At 47.4% G+C, this 21,504-nt stretch overlaps 1 protein-coding gene across 1 annotated transcript in view; it reads left to right on the forward strand.

Annotated features, from left to right (window-relative positions):
- DNAH9 (dynein axonemal heavy chain 9) overlaps nucleotides 1-21,504 on the forward strand; it is a 128,684-nt gene that overhangs the window by 102,553 nt on the left and 4,627 nt on the right. The window contains exons 29-34 of the mRNA XM_054083560.1: nucleotides 1,988-2,215; nucleotides 5,953-6,144; nucleotides 6,623-6,814; nucleotides 7,594-7,764; nucleotides 10,458-10,640; nucleotides 18,898-19,287. Coding sequence (XP_053939535.1) covers nucleotides 1,988-2,215; nucleotides 5,953-6,144; nucleotides 6,623-6,814; nucleotides 7,594-7,764; nucleotides 10,458-10,640; nucleotides 18,898-19,287 — 1,356 coding nt within the window. The remainder of the gene's footprint in view (nucleotides 1-1,987; nucleotides 2,216-5,952; nucleotides 6,145-6,622; nucleotides 6,815-7,593; nucleotides 7,765-10,457; nucleotides 10,641-18,897; nucleotides 19,288-21,504) is intronic.

Here is a 21,504-nt window from a genome sequence, read left to right on the forward strand (position 1 = left end):
TTAATAGTCCTGTGAGTATGAGCTGATTTCTGGTGGCCGCGCCTTTCTTGGGCAGTCCCGGTACACTTTGTTCATCTTTTAGTTTATATGTTCTCTTGTAGGTTTCTGAATTCTGGAAAAGGCTTTATTATTAGTTCTTACGGTTTTCAGAATATTGCTTCTTAAAACCACTTTTGGCCTTACTGTGACTGAATTTTTTGCTGTTTTCTGTTTTTCTCATTTCCACTTTCTGAAGAATGTCATTTTGCTCCTAACAGTCTCCATTACTCTGCTAGTTAACATGAGATCTCCTTTCTGCTCCTTTTTATAGGTGATATTTATTTATTCTAAGCCTCTAATACGGTTCCTTTATGTAATTTCCTTGCCACCTGCAAGCAGTTTATCTTTTTGGCAGCTGCTTTTGCTTTAAGTTTAGCAAGTTCCTCGTCCTGTCTTTGGATGGGATAAATCATCTTCCAGAGTGCCTGTGGACACACTCGGCTTGGATTACACACCTAACTTTAAAATCGGTGTAGTTTCACTCCTAGAATCCATGCTGTGTGTGACCTTACCTATTCCTAATATTAGAAAAATCTATTTTTTTGCCTGGAAACTACACCGCTGTATAGGTCTCTAGCTGAAAAACTAAGGCTGTCTTCATCCATTGCACCATGTCTGCACAATACTGCTTAATTTTCTGACAGATATATCTAATTAGCTGCATGAATAAATAAATATTTTATGTTAACGTTCTTTGTGAAACCACCTGTTTGACTTATTTTCCCAGTAAACGAAGGAAGGCTCCACTCCCTTCCCTGTTCCAGTGCTCCGTCACCCTCAAAGTAGAGAAGTTTTGCCTTATGTTCAGGTGGATCTTCCTGTGCTCCAGTTCATGCCTGTTGCCCCTTGTCCTATCACAGGCTGTCATTGAAAAGAGCCTGGCCCCATCCTCCTGGCCCCTGCCCTTTAGCTATTGATCAGCATTGATAAGGTCCCTTCTCTGTCTTCTCTTCTCCAGGATAAACAGAGCCAGGTCTCTCAGCCTTTCCTCACATGAGAGATGCTCCAGTCCCTTCATCCTCTCTGAAGCCTCCACTGGACTCTCTCCAGTTGTTCCTTGGCTTCCTTGAGCTGGGGAGCCCAGAACTGGCCATGGGACTCCACATGGAGCCTCAATAGGGCAGAGCAGATGGTGAGGAGAACCTCCCTTACCTGCTGTCCACGCTCTTCTTGATTCATCCCAGGATACTATTGGCCTTCTTGGTCGTGAGGGCACATAGCTGGCTTATTGTCAGCTTCCTGTCCACTAGGACTTCCAGGTCCTTCTCTGCAGAGGTCCTTTCCAGCATTTCAGCTGCATTCCAGCTGCTTTCCAACCACTGCTATTTTGGACACCACTTCTGAGCCCTTCATTTTAAAGTCTGCCTCACCAAATTGCCCAGCCCACTGCTGAAGATTCCCATGCCTCTGCTAGACAGATAGATTCCATCCCACTCTAGCAGGTTATAGTCATCAAACAATCTCCCATTGACATAAAAGCCAAAACCCTCACGATCGCACCAGCCAGAAGTTGATGTGCATTATAAGTCTATTTCTGGCTGCCCCCTCTTGTCTTTAAAGTCCTTTCCAACCCAAACCATTCTATGATTCTGTTAAAAATGAGCAAGCATTTTCACTTGAGTTTGGGAGATCTGGGGAAATAACTACTTTGTCAGCCAGACGTTACTATAACAAGAAGGAGGGTATCGTCACCGAGTTCCCGAATAACCGAGTAGCAGCTTGTTCCATTGCTGGTGGTTTATACTGATTATTTTGAGTTTAAAAGTGTACTTGATGTGACAGAATATTTGGGGCTGTGAATTACACACAGGAACTACAAAGCAAGTACCAACTTTGAGGACATAGCCTTGGCAGGGGCTAGTCTTGTGTGTGATGGATTTGGTACCTGCTCAGCCCAAGTGTAAGTGGGGCAGAACTGGTGAAGCTTTGTCCCCTTTGTCTCTGCCAGAACATCCACCTGGTGGCCAAGTGGCTGAGTTCTCTGGAAAAGAAGCTGGAGCAGCACAGTGAGGGCAGCCACCAGGATTTCCGTGTCTTCATTAGTGCGGAGCCTGCACCCTCTCCTGAAGGCCACATAATTCCTCAGGGCATCCTTGAGAACTCCATCAAAATCACCAATGAGGCCCCAACTGGGATGCATGCAAACCTGCACAAAGCCCTGGACAACTTCAACCAGGTAGGAACACAGTGGAGCTCATGCCAGCAACTGCCTGGCAAGTCGGCTTGGAGATGCAAAACCCCATGTAGAACGTGGTGAGTGTGGATATTGCTGCTCCCAGGCAGCAGACGTCCATGTCCCTTTGCATCATGTAGTCACTGGATCCAACAACCCCCTTCTGTCTTCTCCAGGACAATCTGTTTCCAAGCACTGATGTTCCCAAGAGAGGACTCGGGTAATCCTGAGTGGCCTCTTTCTTGCAAGAGCTCACAGGGTGCCAGACTTCTGCCCAGTTAAATCATTGTCTCACCAACGTAGGATCCTTAGAAAAGCTGTTTTGTTACAGAATCAAACTTCTGAAGGCAGCACTTGATAGACTTTTGTCGTATTTCAGCTTGATTGCTGTGTCTGTCATTCCTTTTTGGGCTGGCTGGTGACATATCTAACGCCTAAAGACATAGAAATGCAAGGAGGTTCACCCTTGGGTTTATTGCCTTTCTGTTTAGCTGGGGTTAGAGGTTCAGAACTGCTTATGTGGTCACATTCCACCTGATTCTTCAGAGGAGCATAGAGGAGCTTGGTGCTGTGAGCCCCAAAGCCGTGCAGCTCAACACGTTGCTGACATCAAAAGTGGTGTAAATTAGAGGTGAAATCTCCCTGCAAGGAGGACTTGTTTTGCCAGACAAGGCTAAAGTAGGCCATGATGAGAGCTGCTGGCCCATAAGCGTAGTCGATGGCAGGTTGCCCGGTGCTTTTATTGCATAGTAACCAAATCCACACAGTCCCGTTACAGTGGCCGCTGTCCCTGCACTTTGCTGCTGGGACTGCAACCTGAGTCTCCTGTGTAGGGGACACAAAAGCAAAGCGTGTGGAAATGATGGGAAATACTGTTTTCTTGGTGCTACAGAGACTGGGGATCAATGTCATTGTAAAACAGTGATGAAACAAACCCATTTTGTGGCTTCCCTTGGCAGCTCTGGGCACCGCAGGGCAGGAGGCTGTCAAAAGCAGCAGGGCAGGGATCAAGTGCCGGCGGCTTCCCAGGGGACAGCGTGTGTGTCGAGGCGTGCTGGAGCCTGGTGTATCTCACTGCTGGAGGCAGCCGTGCTCCTGCTGACCCTGTTTTCTGCATGACACAAAAGGCTAAGGGCTAACTGCTGGCGTTTATGATGGTATCTTTCCTAGAGACACAGATCATTGTGTTCTGCCCTGAAAGCCCATTATCTTCATTCACACATCGCCCGTTACCTTAGCGTGCTGAGCTCTCACAGCAAGACCCTGGTTGTTAAACCTAGAGCAGCCAGAAGGGCCTGAAGTTACTCTCATCCCTCAAACTGCCTATTTGAATCACTAGCACTGAAGTTCTTATGTCCTCTCCATTCTGCCCATAACGGTGCTGGGAACACGCAGGGCAAACCTTCCAGGATTGCTCTTTCCTGCAGCATCTTGTCATTTGGGACCAGGCAGGAGCAACCCCAGCCTGTTGTGGACCCCAAGCACTGGTCCATGGGGCAGAGGTCTGGAGGCAGCTCACTATTTTTGCACTTCCATGTTGCTGTGGAGGGAATCTTAAGTGCAGGAGCTAACGCTGCGGAGCCGTGAGGTGGGGAGGCACCACGCAAGGATTAATGTGAGTAGTCAAGGAAGATTATTCCATTTTTATCTACTGTCATTCATCATCTCGAACTCCACAAAACGTCCTGGAGAGCAAGGGAGGGGAGAACCTTCACCCCAAGTAACGTTTCTATCCTTCCTCTGCTCGTTTCAATCAGATAGTAATTAGCATTTTCTAAATTGCTGGAGTGTTATAAAATGTCTCTTATCAGAAATCCTGGAGTGAGTGGGTGGGGCCCCTTTGCACCTCATTTCCCTGCTTTGTACAGAATGGATGTTCAAATTTAGCTTTCAGCTGAAAGCCACAAAGAAGGCCCATTATTCTGTGCGGGGAATATTGTTCAGCTTTGTAGCTGAAGAAAAATGCACAACTAAATAGGAAAGCCAAATGAGACTGAGCTGGATTCTTGCTCAGCATTCATTCAGGCAAGCTCCCCTTAAAGTCCAGGGGCATTTTCTGAAATGAAAGACATGCTCAACAAGTATTTGAACCTGTTCTTCATTGGGTTGCTGATAATGAAGGGAGCTGAAAGTGCTGTCTAATCAAGGGGAAAACAGGGTTTGGGATGTTCTTGATCATCTTGTGCAGTTAGTCAATGTCTTGCATGCTTTAAAGTAATGCATTCCCTCTTTTCAGCACAGACTCTTAGCTCTCTTATGCTCCTCAGCTGATTAAAGGTCTAACATTGTAATTTTTTAAGGTTAAGACAATGAAGGGAAGTCACACGGACACCCTTTGTAGTCTTTGTCACATATCAGAGTGGACTTAAGAGGCTGTTCCTGGGCAGGGAGGATGAAGGGCTGGTGTAGCTACTCCCTTCTTGCTCAGCTGCTTATTCAGCTGTGCTGATCAGAGCCACCATACCCTGGATATGCTGTTCCTGAGAAGGGTTTCAACAGAGGGGTGTCGAGGTGTCGGCAAGCCTGACCCAACGTGTTCGCCTCCACAGTCTGGGGAGATGTGTGCTGTCGGTCATGTGAGATCCCACCAGGTTCCTGCCATGGGGCAGGGGCTCTGCTGCTCAGCCATACTGCTCTTGCCAACACAGGGTGAGGGCCAGAGCTTTCTGAGCCTCCACCTGGCTTCAGCCCCAGAAAGGGGCCTCAGCTTCCCCTGTGAGAGCTGAGCTCCAGCCTCATGCCATGCACATACAGCTCCAGCCCTTCGTGCCTTCTGTTGCTCTGCTTTCCTGTACCACTGATGCTCACACTGCTGGGAACAGGCAAGGCTGCCCACGCTTCCCCCTTGGTCATCACTCCCAGCACCATTCAGGATTCTTTAGAGACTGCTTCTCTTTTTTTTCCGTTTCATGGATTAAAAGACTCGGGCTCCTACCCCTCTATCTCTTGACATCACAGTTCTGCCAACTTATTTGTAGATATTCAAACTTTGAGTGTCACCTGGCAGTTGGGAAAAGAAACATCTGTTGCTGAACTGGCTTTAAAAGGCTGCATTAGATTTTTTTTTGCAAGTGTTTGATCTCCTTTCCTTGGATTTTTAGCAGTTTCCTCCCTGCTTTGGTGTGCTCTGCAAGGTCATGCCAGCAGTGAATACGCTGCTGCAGCACACGGCCGGGCTGGCTTTGTGCAGAGTCACAGCAGTGGGAGCAGAGCCTTTCTGGGATAACCCCCTGCTGCCTCAGTCCTGCAGCTCAAAGAAATACTGCCCTAAGGAAACCTTTTGTACTTGAGAGGCCGGATGGACTTCAGTCCTTCCAGGTACAATGCTCCTCAGCAGGAGCCTTGCTTAGGCTGCCATCCCAGTTCCACTGCTGTTCCGCTTGCCCAGAGTGGTGCCTCTCTCCACCTCTCTGGTGTGGGCTGTGGGGCACATGAAGGTGATGAGGCTTTGGGTGCGTGAATGTGTCCTTTCCTTCTTGTCTGTCAGCTCCTGTGCAAAGCCATATGGAGTTCGAAAAGAAAATACCAACTCAGAAACATGCATCGGTATTTGCTGATAAATTTGTGATGCAAAGCCATGAACGTAAAATCAGCAAATGTGATTATTATGCAGAAATGAACTGATTGAATAAATCAACTCACTCCTGCCCAAAGTCTAGTGTATTTGGGAGGCCCTAAAACACACAGAGACTGAGGGCACTGGGAAGTTACACAGCCCTGCCTCTCTGCCTGTATTGCAGGATACCCTGGAGATGTGCACGCGGGAGAATGAGTTCAAGAGCATCCTCTTTGCCCTCTGCTATTTCCATGCTGTTGTGGCAGAGAGGCACAAGTTTGGCCCCCAAGGCTGGAACCGTTCCTACCCCTTTAACACTGGAGACCTCACAATCTCCGTGAACGTGCTGTACAATTACCTGGAGGCCAGCTCAAAGGTGCGTGAATCAAAGGTGGGCTCTTTAACCTATCAACCACCAGCGATGGACTGGCTCGTGCTGAAACTCCTGAGAAGTCTCCTTAAATGCCATTTCCTTGGTATCTTTGGTTTTGTAACTTTGCAGTTCGGTGTACCTTTGTGGTGAGATGAGAAGCTTCGGTGCCACTCACAGCTGGAGCACCTCACAAACCACGGTTGACAGTGGCTGTAGTCTTTATTTATTGAAAATACATAGTGGCCTTTGGTTTAACAGAGCTGAGAGTAAATTTGCAATTCAGTGGGGAACTGCACAGAATGTATGCTGTGATCCAGTTGTCCTTGGGCAGGATTTAACTACTGCCTAATGCTTGTTTACTTGGAAAACTGAAACAGTGAAGTGGAAGCACTCCCTGTGCAGATCAGTGCTTAGTGCTGTAGCCTGCAGTCAGCGACACGGCTGTCTGAACTCCTTCATGCCCTCCTGGCTCGTTCTACAGGTCCCATATGATGATTTACGGTACCTCTTTGGTGAGATTATGTATGGAGGTCACATTACTGATGATTGGGACAGACGGCTTTGCAAAACCTACTTAGAAGAATTTATTAAGCCAGAAATGCTGGAGGGAGAACTCTTCCTTGCTCCAGGATTCCCCCACCCAGGGAACATGGACTATAATGGCTATCATCAGGTAAGCTCTTTGCTTCCTGGCATTATTTATACGTATAAATTTAATGTCTTCCATGACTGCCCTACAGTCTTTCTCAGGAGGCAGTGAGTAGGACTGCAGAATACAGTGTTTCAACGCACCTCTTGTTATTTCCCATTATGTTCTGTTTCTGTAGACATTTCAGCGTTCCCTTGGATGAAACAAGTCTAGTGGTAATTTGCTACTTCATCACAGGCTCATTCTGTTCATGCATGAATAGAACAACTGTATTGGTTCTTGAGACTTAAGCAGGGCTCCTGGAAAATTACATCCACATGCTGTTTGCTAAAATGGCCCTTTCAAGCTCCTTTATCATCAGTTTTGATGAGAAACACTGAAGGGTCTTGTTGATCCTCTTACTGATCTCATCTGTTCTTTGCACACAAATGTGTTAGCAGAGACAGGCATATGAGGTTGTTTTTGTTCGTCAAACTCTAACTACTGGAAGCTAAATTCCCACAAGAGATTTCAGGATATTGATGCTGACATACACAGCAGATAATTGGTGGAGAAGGTCCAGGCCTGAGATACGTAGCCAAGCCAAACTTCAGCAATTACCAAATTTTCACAGCAGGAGAAGCATTTCTGTAAACAACCGTACACTCCTTTCTCCTATCAGTTCGCTCGTGTTTCAGCCACAAGCAGAGTTATATCAGCCTGGGCTTGCTTTCCTGAGTAGATGATAATCCCAGTGCCAGGAACTCTGCAGGCAGTGTGCCCTGGACTCTGTGTATAACCTGAATCTGAATTTCTCTCCGCAGTACATAGATGATGTTTTGCCTCCAGAGTCTCCTTATCTGTATGGCCTCCATCCCAATGCTGAGATTGGCTTCCTTACCCAGACTTCAGAGAAGATTTTCCGCGTTGTGTTGGAGATGCAGCCCAGGGACACCAGCATGGGTGAAGGAGGAGTGGTGACCCGGGAAGAAACGGTGAGAGTTCTAGAGGAAGGAGTTGCTGAATCTTGATCCCAGTCTCATCCTAAGTAGGAATAGCTGTGTCTAGCTCAGGTTTGTCTCGCAACTGCTTACTATGACGTGTTCTGCCTTTGCTGGATGTAAATCAGGTGTCTAAAACCACTAGTCTCATATTATGCAGAACATCACCTTGGTGGGATGTAATTGGAGTATTGTCAGTAATAGAACAGTGGCTTTTAATTACCCCTGAACTGCGGTGCCTTCATTATCATCCTGTGAAGACGTTGCAAATAAACCTTCTGTGGCCTCTGCTGTCTCTGAGCCACCGGTCCCTGTGTACCACGCTGTGACTGGCATAACAATGTGGTCCCTGCCAGGTACAACATCCCACCCAGAGCTCAGCCCACCTCGTACTGCTGCCACCAGGTCCCACCCAGCTCCCAAGGGCCTTGTAATTCCGTCTTTCCAGCTGAACTCCTTCGCTATGCCTGTGTACTGAGCTGATCTCAGCCCTTCCTCTTGAATCTCAGCTCATTAAAATCTGGCCCAAGCATTCATGATAGAATCTGAAACCAGCCAATGCTTGCTTAGTTCTTTATTCCTGCATCTTAAGATCTCAGCTCTGTGTTTCAAGCTTTGCAAATTAATGAATGGCTAATGAGAAGCTGATCTGAAGTCTGTAGATTTACACTTTTCCTTTGGCTTGGTGTGGAGCTGGGGAACTGCTCCTTCGGCTTGGCGTGGAGCTGCCTTCATCTAAGGGGCTCTTAGAAGTGATGGGCATGTTCACTTTTCATTTCATACTGGAGTTTGAGGTGAAGGGAATAATCCAGAGGTACCAAAGCTAAAGGAAGTGCTCGAAGATAGCTCCCTTCACAGTCCTTTTGCTATTGAAATACAATTAAGCTTCTTGACCCGAGAAGCAAAGTTATCAGTGAGTGATCCGTCAGCAGTATCCCAGGGCATGAACTACCCTGCAGACTCCTGGTTACGATCAAGAAGAATGTCTCAGGAGCATAGAAGTCATCGTAGCTTTCTTGATCTCTCCGAGAAGAAAACTACCTGAGAGCAACCTGAGTGTGGCCCCACTGCACTGTGGTGTGCCTGTGGGCACGCTCCCAGAGCTAATTTTCTTCTGGAAACGATCTCTCTCATTACCTGAGGTATGACTGGCTCTGGCCATATCCCTTTCTCTTGATACTTGAGTGAGAGTGCATTCAGAGTTGTCTCTTACCTCCTTGATTTGAGGATTTCCAGCCCCTGGTTTGGCTGAGACGGTTTTAGGAACCTTGCAGGGAAACGGTGAGCCTCTTCTTTGCCTGGGGCACAGACAGTCCGCTTACTCCCACCGGTTTTTGAAGCCACATTACAGAAAATGAGCTGTAATTGTGAAGAAATCAGAGCCGAAGGGCTTTGCAGGGGAATTTCAAATTAGAGGATATTTCTATACTGCACCTGAGGTGCAGCTGAAGAGCTTTTCCAGCAGAGCTTTCCGTTTAGCCACCTACCTGATTGCAATAACAGCCTACACAGCATCACCTTTTTGTAACATCTGACACAAGTGTGGAGGTTTTGGAAGCACAGCCATGGGAGGAAATAGGAGTATGGAGTCCAAACTATGAACGTCAGTGGGCATGGCAACAAAATTACCGTCCGTCACTGGCTGGCAGCTGGCGCTGACACCTGCACACCAGGTTTTGCTCAGCAGACCACAGAATTGTAATTGTGCATTATGTGTCCTGAAAAATTCCCAAGAAGCAGAAGTCTTGCTCAGGTTCCAGCACAGAAGTAAAGTATGTGTGAGAGACTTCTATACCAAGTTGCCTAATAGGTCACATAAATGTGAGAGATACAGTTGATCCCATGGGTCTTCATCCCTCACTGACAATCAGAAAAGTTTCTGTCTGTTATTTTAGACACCAGAAACATAGAGTCATAGAATGTCCTGAGTTGGAAGGGACCGTAATCATCGAGTTCAACTCCTGTCCCGGCACAGGACAACCTCAACATCCACACCATGTGTCTGAGGGTATTGGCCAAGTGCCTCTGGAATATTGTCAGGCTTGGTGCCGTGACTGCTTCCCTGGGGAGCTGTTCCAGAGCTCCACCACCCTCTGGGGGAAGAATACCCTGTTGCATGAGAGCTTTCCCTGTTTAGTATTTAGATATATACAGTACTGTTTCCGAATCTATCTGTAATGTTGACCTGAAAATAATTCTGTTTCATGATGCTTTTCTTCCATAGCTCTATTAGTTCAGAATGCCAAATTCAGCTTAAAATTCGATTTTATGTAATCACCTCTCTCTGCCCATATACCATAGAAAACCAGCTCATAAGCTCAGTTGTCCCAAGGCTCAACTGAGGCTGTAGCCCTGTCCATCTTCTTGCATTGAATCTGACCTTAGGAGAGGTAAGAATACAGGCTTAAGACCCAAGAAGAAAGGAGATTGCTGCGTGTCACGGTGACGTTTTTAAACCATCATTTTGAAAGCCTCTCATCTGACACTAACTTTTGTGAACATTTCAGTTTTAATAAGATGGGGCAAGCTCTTTGAAAGGTATCATGCCCAGCACGGCTGACGTTCCTTGGGTTTGGAGACACTAAGTGGCAGATGGAGTTTTCATCCTGTGTTCAGGTAGCTCTCAGCTGAGAAAGCCCGGTAGGTCACTCAATAACACCCCTCTGTCTTTTCCCTTTGGCCCACAGGTGAAATCTCTTCTGGAAGAGATGTTAGAGAAACTGGTGGATGAGTTTAACATTGCAGAACTGATGGCAAAGGTGGAAGACAGGACACCGTATGTTGTGGTTGCCTTCCAGGAATGTGAGCGGATGAACATCCTCACGAGTGAAATAAAGCGCTCGCTCCAGGAACTGGATCTGGGGCTGAAGGTAGGAGCTCTGAACCTTTGCAACTGCAGTGTCGTGAAATCTTGATGAATGGAAAAGTACTGAGCGAATAAAAGGGGTCACACTGTGTATTCAGCACTGCTGGTTGCAAAACCAACTTGACTCCATGGGGAAGGGTTCACAGATGGATTTCAAATGGCACGTTGTCTGCAGGCCATGAGCACAGGCACTGGGAGAGGTTAAAGATACACACAGCAGTGACTGCTTTTGGGAACAAAGACAAAACACTTGTGTCCACCCCATATTGTAGCACAGCGACAATAGTAGTTCACTCAGAAATTGAGATGTGGCCTATTTAAAGGTAAGCCAAAAATCACAGCTTTTCACAAAATGCCCATTTACTGCAGGGAGTTTGTGACAAAGTGTCATTAAAGGTACAAGCTGAGCTGAAATCTGAAAAGAAAAGTTGGTTATGTGTGAGGACATAAAATGTCCAGAGCTATAAGAGAAAAAGTCAAAAACAATTTTGGAAGTGATAAAGTCGGAATAATTTGGAAGTGATAAAGCTGGTTATGAGTCATTAACGGAGGAGGGTCAGAGGCAGGATTTCCATCTTGAGGTACTGTCCATGATTGGTCCACCCACGTTTGGTTCTCCACCCTGGTAATGTGATGTGTGTGTCCCTCTGGGTGCTGGCTTGGGTTAATGCGAGGAGCTCCGGGGCTGGCAGGGTGCAGCTTTCTGGGTTCAGCAGGAGGTGCAAGAAGGCTGTGCTTTGAGGCTGCATCCACTAGCAGGGGAAGTCATCTGCTGAATTCTCTCCCAGGCAATTGGTGGAACAAGATGAAAAAGGCTACTGACTGCCCATTAGGGGGGATAAACCAGCACAGATCAGACTGCATTGTGAGTGAGGACCACCTAGCCACTGTAGCAACATTTCCCTTTCACCTTGTCATCCCAAAAGACTCTTCACCATAGCCACGTGCTGTACATCCTTTAGAAAGGCCAAAATGTAGCAGACAAATGCTGCCTGGAGCTTGCAACACGAAGCTGGTGGCTCCAATGCTACCCTTCCATGCATCAAAGTTCCTCCCTGGACGATTTAATGGTGTGAGGCAGCAATTAAGGACATCAGTCCCTGGACATTCCCTGTTCCATTGTTTCCTAAAGGACAGGTTGTCATCCTGTTTCACGAAAGTGCTTAACTCACAAAAGTACTTTGCTTAGCATGGGAATCATCACACTTGAAGGAACTGCAATGACATTAGTGGATCGGACTGAGAGGTGAGCAAGGAAGATGTGTTAGAGACTGGACTGCAATCCCAACCCTCTCCTGAGGGCAATGTGGAAGAGAGGTCTTCAAAGGACAGATCTGTGCCCACACAAAGAGATGCTAGGGTTTGCTCTGGGATTTTAGATAGCTGCATCTCAGCAGGGATAGGACTTGACTGTTTGGATATCCCGGATGCGTTGTCCTGTACGCTGTGAACCCAGCACCTCAGGTCCATACCAGCTCAGACATTTCTGCATTTTGTTCACTGCTTGTTGTCTTGACTAAAGAGAGAGATGTATCATAGACACTTTGTGGTGGCCCAGGATGTACAATCCATTTTAAAATAGGCTGATATTTATGTAGTCAATTATTATAAACAGATTTCTTTTATTTTCTAGCATAAGGCAGTGGAATTGAAAATTCTGTTTCCTGAGACAGGTAAACAGAAGTGATTTAATGTTTCAGTCGTGGAACACCAAATAAGATATAATTGTAACTGGGACTATGTGTAGCAATTAGATATAATGAGAAGAAGAAGAAGAAGCTGTTTAATATTGGTGGGGGGAGTGAGTGGATGCACACACAAAATAAACCACAGAAAACAGGCAATGATAGAGGGTGCACATTTCTCCCCAAACCCTGCCACAAATCATGGCAGGGAAGTGAGAAGGGATCTGCCGAAATGGCACCTCTACTGAGATCTTACAGCGACCTTCCAGTACCTGAAAGGCCTACAGGAAAGCTGCAGAGGGGCTGTTCATAAAGGCTTGTGGGGATAGGACGAGGGGGAACCGGTATAAACTGGAAAGGGGCAGATTTAGGCTTGATATAAGGAAGAATTTCTTTGCTATGAGAGTGGTGAGACACTGGAACAGGTTGCCAAGGGAAGTGGTGGCTGCCCCATCCCTGGAGGTGTTCAAGGCCAGGTTGGATGGGTCTTGAGCAGCCTGAGCCAGTGGGAGGTGTCCCTGCCCATGGCATGGGGGTTGGAACTGGATGATCTTTAAGGACCCTTCCAACCCAAACTATTCTATGATTCTATGATTCTGTGACTGCGTAGCTTGGTCCCAAGAGCCTCAGTACCTGTGTTGTTCTTCAGAGACACCACAGGGCTAGGACTTACGGAAGAGTAGATGAGTAGCAGTATCTGTTCATGTTGGCATTTCTTCGGCTTGTGTATGCAGAAGAGACATTTTTGAAGGGTCTGCGATACCACCAGTGGGCTGTTCCTCTGTGCCTGCAAGCAAAGGTTGCATGTGGTCACCACACAGCTGAGTTAGACATCGTGCATGACCCACATCCCTTTCCAGCATCCTCCAACGTGCCCTTCCCATGCCTTGGGTACCACATAATGGCCAGGAGACACCTGACCCTGCTGTTGGCTCCGTAGGCAATGCTGCTGGCCTGACTTGGCAACTAGGTCTTGTACTCACTTTGGAAGAGAAGTCATTCTTTAATTCTTCCTTCTGAGAGCAGCTCCTATGAGAGCCGTTAACGCACATTGAACTCTGGGACTGGGGATCTTTACTGACAGAGCTCAGAGGAGGAGAGTTTACATAACGGGAACCACAGATCTCAGAAGAGAATAAATAAAACACAGAGGAAGCAAGTCTTATTGTTTTTAACTGACTATCTGCTAAGAGAAGGCGATTTGGAAATGTCATGGCTAATTTGAATTTTTGAATAATTCATTCTGTCTGTGTAGCGGAAAGTGATTGTTTGGTCCAAAAATAGGAGATGTCCCATTAAGAGGAAGAGAAATTGCAATAGACTGGTAGCCATCAAAAATAACTGGCATGTTGTGTTTCAAAGCCCTTTGTTCTGGATGACTTCGGTGAGACCAGAGGCTGGGCTGAAGCACTTGCATGTTAATATTGTACCCAGTGTAATTTCTGCAAGCAGATTTTCTATATTGCAATTTCAGTGAAGGATGAGCCTCCAAAATGAGGATAATAAATATTATAAAAGATAAGGTAAGAGCAAATTTTGTAAGGCTAGCTGGGTATTTCGCTGTACCAAGAGAAAATAACCTTAACTGAGAAAACAATTTGTGACAATAGACTGCTCACCTTGAGGAAATGTCCGCGGGCTGATTAGGATTTCCTTCAGGGGTGTGTTTAATGAAAGTTACTCCCAGCATTTCAAGACAAAAAAAGCCAGCAACTTGAATCATTCCAGATGCGTTTTAGTTTTCAGCATTTGAAATGCAAATTTATGCATAATTGTGTTTGGACAACTGTGTGAGATAACTGCTATAGATGCTTTGAACCCTCACAGGAGACTCCAACAAGTATGCTTGAGTGCGTTGGCTTTAAAAATTGCTTTTCTTAAGCCTTTCTGAGAATTACATTTGCTAATTCATTTGTTTCCTGAAAGTAAAACTAGACAGGATATATGATCGTGGGGGTTATGTCTTTAACTCAATTCAATTACTTGCATGCATTTTGCGATATTTTTACCTGCTTTAAAACCTTTTCAGGACCGCAAAATAGTTCTGACTGTGTCTATTGGAAGGTGCCATGGTTCTCAGTGTCCTGTTGCCATCAGTGCAGTAGTTTGCAGCTCAGACTTTTTTCTGCCTAGAGAAAGAAAGGACTGGACTATTGAGTAGGTCCTCTTCCAGTCTAACATGGCTTTAGCCATGGAAAGCTACTGCTGGAAAGCCAGACATACAAGAGTGGACGTTTCCAGAGCCTGAGTCCAGGTGACACCTTCCCTCCCTTTGCTAAGACAGTTTGGGGGTGGATTTGCCTTCAAGCCCTTTGTTCAAGCTGTCATCCAGCAGCTCTCAGTGTTACGTTTGCAACAGTGTGGTTAGCTCAAAGTGTGTCTGTTGTGGTGACAAGTTGCCTTCCCAGCTCAGGAGTCTTTCTAACCCAGGACCGCTGGCGTGCTTGTTTGCCCTAAGTCTTCTTCCTTCAGCACGGAGCCCACTTCTGCTTGTTGGTGCCAGATGCAGCACAGGCCATCAACAAGAATCGTAGGATCATAGAAGAGTTCAGGTTGGAAGGGACCTTAAAAATCATCCAGTTCCACCCGCTGCCATGTGCAGGGAACCTCCCACTGGCTCAGGCTGCTCAAGGTCCCATCCAACCTGGCCTGGAACACCTCCAGGGATGGGGCAGCCACAGCTTCCCTGGGCAACCTGGGCCATAGTCTCATAGGGAAGAATTGCTTCCTAATGTCTAACCTAAATCTTCCCCTTTTCAATTTTAGGCCATTCCCGCTTGTCCTATCACTCCATGCCCTTGAAGAAAGTCCCTCCGCAGCTTTCATGGAGCTCTTTTCAGTACTGGAAGCTGCTCTAAGGTCTCCTAAGCCTTGGCTTCTCCGGGCAGAACCACCCCAACTTTTTCAGCCTGTAAAGATCACACTGCTCTCCCATTGTCTGGTTGGATGTTGAGCTGTGATCTTGTTCTACTATAGCGTCACCTGCAGATCAGAGCTCTGTGGGTTATGCTCAGCATAGGAATAAAGAGCAAAGGTTTTTAACTGCTGGCCTCTGACAAGCTTTGCTAAATATGCGTTGGGGTTGCTTTAAGCATATTTCAAGTTTTGCTAAAGCTTTACAGATTTCTGTAGCCCCAATAAAGGGCACCTCTGCTGACCTCATGGCTGGAGGCGCTGACATCCTGTGAAAGAACAGTTGGAATATTTTGATGTCAATGTACTGACCCGATTCCCTTGCCCTCATTCTCAAGTGATTTTAGTTAATCTTTCCAAAAACACTTAGCCTGAGGCAAAGAAAAACTGTAAGTCAGATAGATTTTAGCAAAGTGATAAGGTCACAAAAGTAAGTGTTTATGATGGAAACCAGTGATCAATGTTAGCTCTAAGTCTCCAAAGCACTGTGGTGCGTTGTACCCCTCTAGCACAGCGTGGGGCTTGCAGAGATATAAGTTGTGGAGGGTGTTACTTACCGGTAGAAGCTGAGCCTCTGTGTGCAAGTTGTAGTCTTTGCAGATTGTCACAGAGTCATAGATTAGTTATAGAATCATAAAATCAGTTGTTTGGAAAAGACCTTTGAGATCATTGAGTCCAACCATACCTGTTCACTGCTAAACCACAGCCCTGAGCACTTCATCTACCCATCTTTTGAACCCTTCCAGGGATGGTGACTCAACCACTTCCTTGGGCACTTCCAGTGCCTGAGAACCCTTTCAGTGGAAAGAACTGGTTGCTTTGGAGATCATCTAGTCCAACCCCATGCTCAAAGAAGGGTCAGGTGTGGCAGGTTGCCCAGGACCATGCCCTGCTGATTTTCCAAGGATGGAGACTCCGGAGCCTCTCTGGGTAACCTGTTCCACTCTTCAACCATGCCCACAGTAAACCAGCTCGTGCTTGGGTGTCAAAGGAATATCCTGTATTTCTTGTCCTGTCACTGGACACCACTGCGGAGAATCTGGCTGCAACTTCTTTACTTCCTGCCATCAGATAGATTCTTCAATGCCATAGATATTGAAAAGATCCTCTTTGAGCCGTTTTCTCTTCAGGCTGAGCAATCCCAGCACTGGACCCTGCATGGGGGAGATGTGGCCTCACCAGCGCTGGGCAGAGTGCTGCCTTTAACCTGCTGGCACTTCTCCTTCTAAAGCAGCAAAGGACACTGGTGGCCTTTTTCCTGCAGGGGCACATTGCTGACTCACTGTCAGCTTGATGTCCACCAGGACTTCCAGGTCCTTTCCTGCAACTACTTTCCAGGCAGTTCATCTCTAGCGTGTGCTGATGCATGGGGTTATTCCTCCTCAGGTACAAGTCTCACCATTTACCTCTGTTGAACTTCATGAAGTTCCCCTCAGATTTCCAGCATGTCCGGATCCCTCTGAATGGCAGCACACCCATCCTTGGGTATCATTGGAGGAGAAGGACCTGGGGATGTTGGTTGACAGCCGACTGAACATGAGCCAGCAGTGTGCCCAGGGGGCCAAGAAGACCAATGGCATCTTGGCTTGGATCAGAAACGGTGTGACCAGCAGGTCCAGGGAGGGGATTCTCCCTCTGTACTGGCACTGGTGAGACCGCACCTCGAATACTGTGTTCAGTTCTGGACCCCTCACCACAAGAAGGATGTTGAGGCTCTGGAGTGTGTCCAGAGAAGAGCAACAAAGCTGGTGAGGGGCTGGAGAACAAGTCTTACGAGGAGCGGCTGAGAGAGCTGGGGTTGTTTAGCCTGGAGAAGAGGAGGCTGAGGGGAGACCTTATTGCTCTCTACAACTGCCTGAAAGGAGGTTGTGGAGAGGAGGGAGCTGGGCTCTTCTCCCAAGTGACTGAGGACAGGACAAGGGGCAATGGCCTGAACGCTCTGCCAGGGGAGGTTCAGGCTGGACATAAGGAAAAGATTCTTCACAGAAAGAGTCATCGGGCACTGGAACAGCTGCCCAGGGAGGTGGTTGAGTCACCTTCCCTGGAGGTGTTTAAGGAACGGGTTGATGAAGTGCTGAGGGACATGGTTTAAGGGAGTGTTAGGAATGGTTGGACTCAATGATCCAGTGGGTCCTTTCCAACCTTGTGATTCTGTGATTCTATGATTGGTGGCCCTGTGGAAGACTGTAAGGGGGTGATAGTCGAAGTGCTGGACAAACCTCAGCAGTCTTTCCACAGCGTCCTGGATCCAAGCTCCCAGCATGCAGTAAATGTCCCCAGGCAGCAAGAGAGGTTGTCAGATGGAGGCCTCTGTCCTCTGCAGCAGGGAGTCACTTGCTGCTGTCACTCACTGATCTCTGCATGGCTCAGGCTCTGTCCGCATGGATGCTTTGATTGACAGAGCTCCCAACCCTCTTCTCCTGCCTGGGCACTGAGCCTGTTCTATACCTGCAGATCTGCAGGGGAACGGAAGCCTTGCTCTTGCTGCCAGTAGTCACAAGTTTGCAGCCTTTTCCGTTATGGGAGTTTCAAACTGTTTCTGCCTTCCTCCAACACTGTTGGGAGTTGAGGCCCTCATTGCATCTGCAGATTCAGAGAAGATGCAGTTGGTCTGGATCTCCGATGCTAAACAGTTTGCTGGTCTCCTCCTGCAGACCCTTTACTTGGTGACACAGGTCCTTCACCAATGACCATGTGCACGCAAGGGGACAGTCTCCCAGCCCCAGGCTCAGTGGGAGGCTCCAGGCACTGCCTGCAGTCCTACATATGGTGAGCTACAGCCTTCGTGAGAAGCCTGGTCCAAGCTGAGTCCTCTGCTTGTGCAGAGTTGCTCCAGATAGTGCTGGGGACCATGCCCTGTGACATGTCATCATCGTTGCTCTACCACGCTGCCCGTGGTAGAGTTTGAGAGTCCTGTCTGTGGGCCCCTCTGTGCAACCTGCTGCATCTCTTAGCTGCCCTTTCAGCATTGGTACCATCCAGGCATCTCTCACTTAGATTTAATGTCATTTCAGCTGGATACAGCAGGGTTTTTAATTTTAGACTAGCAGACACTGTTATGAGATGCTGTTATTGACATGCAGAACCCCTTACTGGCCTCGCAGTGATGTTCCAGCTCTTCTCCCTGGGTGAAAGTGATACAGGTTTCTAAAAGCTTTAAAAAGAATTCATTGCTGGATCAAAGAAAAGCCATACCTCTCTCTATATCTGACTTGGATGAATCATATCTTAATTTGTTGTGGGTTTCCTTGCTGTGAAAAAAACTGTGATTACATTGGCAGACAACATGTGAAGTCAAGAAGGAAGATTTGCACTGCGAAGTAATAAAGGAGAGGAGTGAGGAGAAATGGAGGAGAAGAGAGGGACAGGACTTGGTGTAATAAACATTTGCACGGTTTTGGAGCAGATCAGTTAGAGACTCCAGTATCCTGCTCTTGCAGGATAAGTGGGAGTAGCATTGCATCTCTGCAAATCTGCCTTCTAAGCAGAAGTGTTCATGATACCCCCAGACTGATGAAGAAATTCATAATATGTGAACACTTGTGCCTGTGTCGGGTGTCTGCATTTCTGCTTTTCTGCATTTCTTAGCTCAGCCTCTGCTTTCAGGCAGGTTTTGTTCAGGTTAAGCCATTGTCAGTGTTAATTATGCCCTTTCTCACTCAGGGAGAACTGACCATGACGAGTGCCATGGAGAACTTGCAGAATGCCCTCTTCTTGGACATGGTGCCCGAGTCCTGGATAAAGAAGGCTTACCCTTCCACAGCCAGCCTGGGCACATGGTTTGCTGACCTTCTCAACCGCATCAAGGAGCTGGAGGCCTGGACAGGAGACTTTTCCTTACCCTCTACAGTGTGGCTTGGTGGGTTCTTCAATCCTCAGTCTTTCCTGACAGCCATCATGCAGTCTACAGCTCGGAAGAACAAGTGGCCTTTGGACAAGATGACGTTGCAATGCGATGTGACAAAGAAGAACAGGGAAGATTTTGCCAGTCCTCCTCGGGAAGGGGCATATGTCCATGGGTTGTTCATGGAAGGTGCACGTTGGGATGCACAGGTGAGTTCTTGTGGTAAGAGAGAAGCCGTGGATGTTATGCCCTTATTGTTTGCTACTGTACTCTGGGGAACTTCTCAGCTCAGGCAGATGCCCATTGAAAACAGGCATTTGAGCTCCCTCTTCAGGAATGGGAAGGATGTGAAGGATGAGCCTCTCCTCTGTAGCTGAGAGTGAGTATCCAAGGTAGTAAGATGAATTTCCCCTTGAAATCGTGAGCTTCATGGCTGTGAAGAATGTTCAGTGTGGCCAACTTGGACTGATATATCTTGTTTTTACAAAGTGGATCTCAGCCGGAGTGCACATTGACAACTGTGGTCAGTACTCATGGTGTTACTACAGAGAAGACAGAGCCCCCTCGGGGCTGTATTCATCCCTGCACCTTCACACGGTTGTGATTTCTCTGCTGCTTTCCAAAGTGAGATAGCAGACTTCTGCACTACCATTATTCTGTCACCTCTATACGTCCCCAGAACTGAATGGGTGGGATGTGCCAAATCCAGACTAATGTTCTTCCACTGTTGAGTGGTGCAGGATGTCATCTGCATAGATAGAGCTTGTGGCCAAAAACTAATCACAAGCTTTAGCCACCTCCTTAGGGTGCCAGATAAAGCCTCCATGAAGGTCTAACCTGTATGGTCAGCGTGGATTCAAGCTGATGACTCAGCACAGAGGGGGTCAGGGCTATGTTGATCCAGGCCAAATGGACAGTGTGGGTGGCCCTTGTTCTTCTTTCCCCTTCTGGATGTGACCCAATACATTTTAGTTGTAGCACTGCCAGCTTGAGGGCAGCCAAGGTGGGAAACACACTCGCCAATCCAGCAGCTGAAGTTGTACTCTTGCTAATTCCAGCCTGTATAGCTGTCAGCACTCCTTTCACAGCATCCCAGAGGAGCACAATTGTCCCTGTCATTCCTTCTGACAGTTGTCAGCTGTTAGGAGTGCAGTTTGCAGAGCAAGAGCCATTAGGCTGACAAATCCCCACTGGGCTTGGTCCTCTGAGTTACCTGGCGCGTGGTACCACGGCTCCCAGTTTGTGCTACGTGTGAGAATTAAATGACAGTGATTTGTGCAGCTCTTCCTCTGAGCAGCCAGTGCGCTGCTCCTGCTGCCAGGGAGCTGGGAAAGAGAGAAGGTTGATCAAAGTGGGTCACCCAGAACTTACTTGTCTGTGTCAAGTTTACCCTCTCACAAGAAGCGGGTGTCATTTCAGAGGGAGCTCTTTAGAGTCTTAACCTTGAAGATCCTCCTTTATCTGTTGTGGGGCTTTGTGGCGGGATGCAGAGGAGAGAGGCTGTGCCTGTTCTATCCCCTACCCCAGCACGATCTTGCAATTCAGATCTAACACTCGCTACTTATTTTTCAGCTCTCACTCTGTGATAGTTTTCCATGCACGATAGGAAATTGGGCAAAGATATGAACTCACTGTCCAGTGCATTTTATCACAAATCTTTGGGAAGGTCAAAGCTCACGGTCGTTTCCTTTCTGGAAATGGGTTGATGAGCGCATTGAGTGTGAAAAGGCACAGGCAGTCAGGACCATTGGCAAAGGCTCTGTCAGAAGACTGCAGTGAAGATCTCATGTGGGTATAAAGTCCTATCTCCTGCCTCTGTGGTTTTGGCTTTGCTAGTAGCAGAACGGAGACCAGCCCAATCTATTTCCCAAGCCTTGGTCCTACAGTTCCCTGCCTGTTCCCTTGTCTTTGGCGTGGCTGCCATGCAAAATTCCTTGCAGCTCATGGACATCACAATCCCTTACAACGGGAAGCAATGGATTTCAGTTACACTCAGAATGCGGTGTTTGAGGTTGGACACAACAGAATGGAGAAAGTTTAAAAACATTCCTGGTCTTATATATTGAATGCTCCATTAAGCCCAAATTCTGGTGCCTGCTGCTATGTTTTCCTTTACCGTTGTTACCACCATTGCTAGAAAATGGTCAAACTGGCTGTGTCGGCTTTACCCATATTGGCCTGGAGAAGAGAAGGCTTGGGGAGACCTTAGAGCAGCTTCCAGTTCCTGAAGGAGGCTATGAGAAAGCTTTTTACAACACCATGGAGTAACAGGACAAGGGGGAATAGCTTTAAATTGGAAGGAGGGAGATTTAGATTGGACATTAGGAAGAAATCCTTCATTGTGAGGGTGGGGAGGCCTTGGCAGAGGTTGCCCAGAGAAGTTGTGGCTGCCCCATCCCTGGAGGTGTTCAAGGCCAGGTTGGATG

This window comes from Cuculus canorus, chromosome 18, assembly GCF_017976375.1.
Source record: "Cuculus canorus isolate bCucCan1 chromosome 18, bCucCan1.pri, whole genome shotgun sequence".
NCBI lineage: Eukaryota > Metazoa > Chordata > Aves > Cuculiformes > Cuculidae > Cuculus > Cuculus canorus.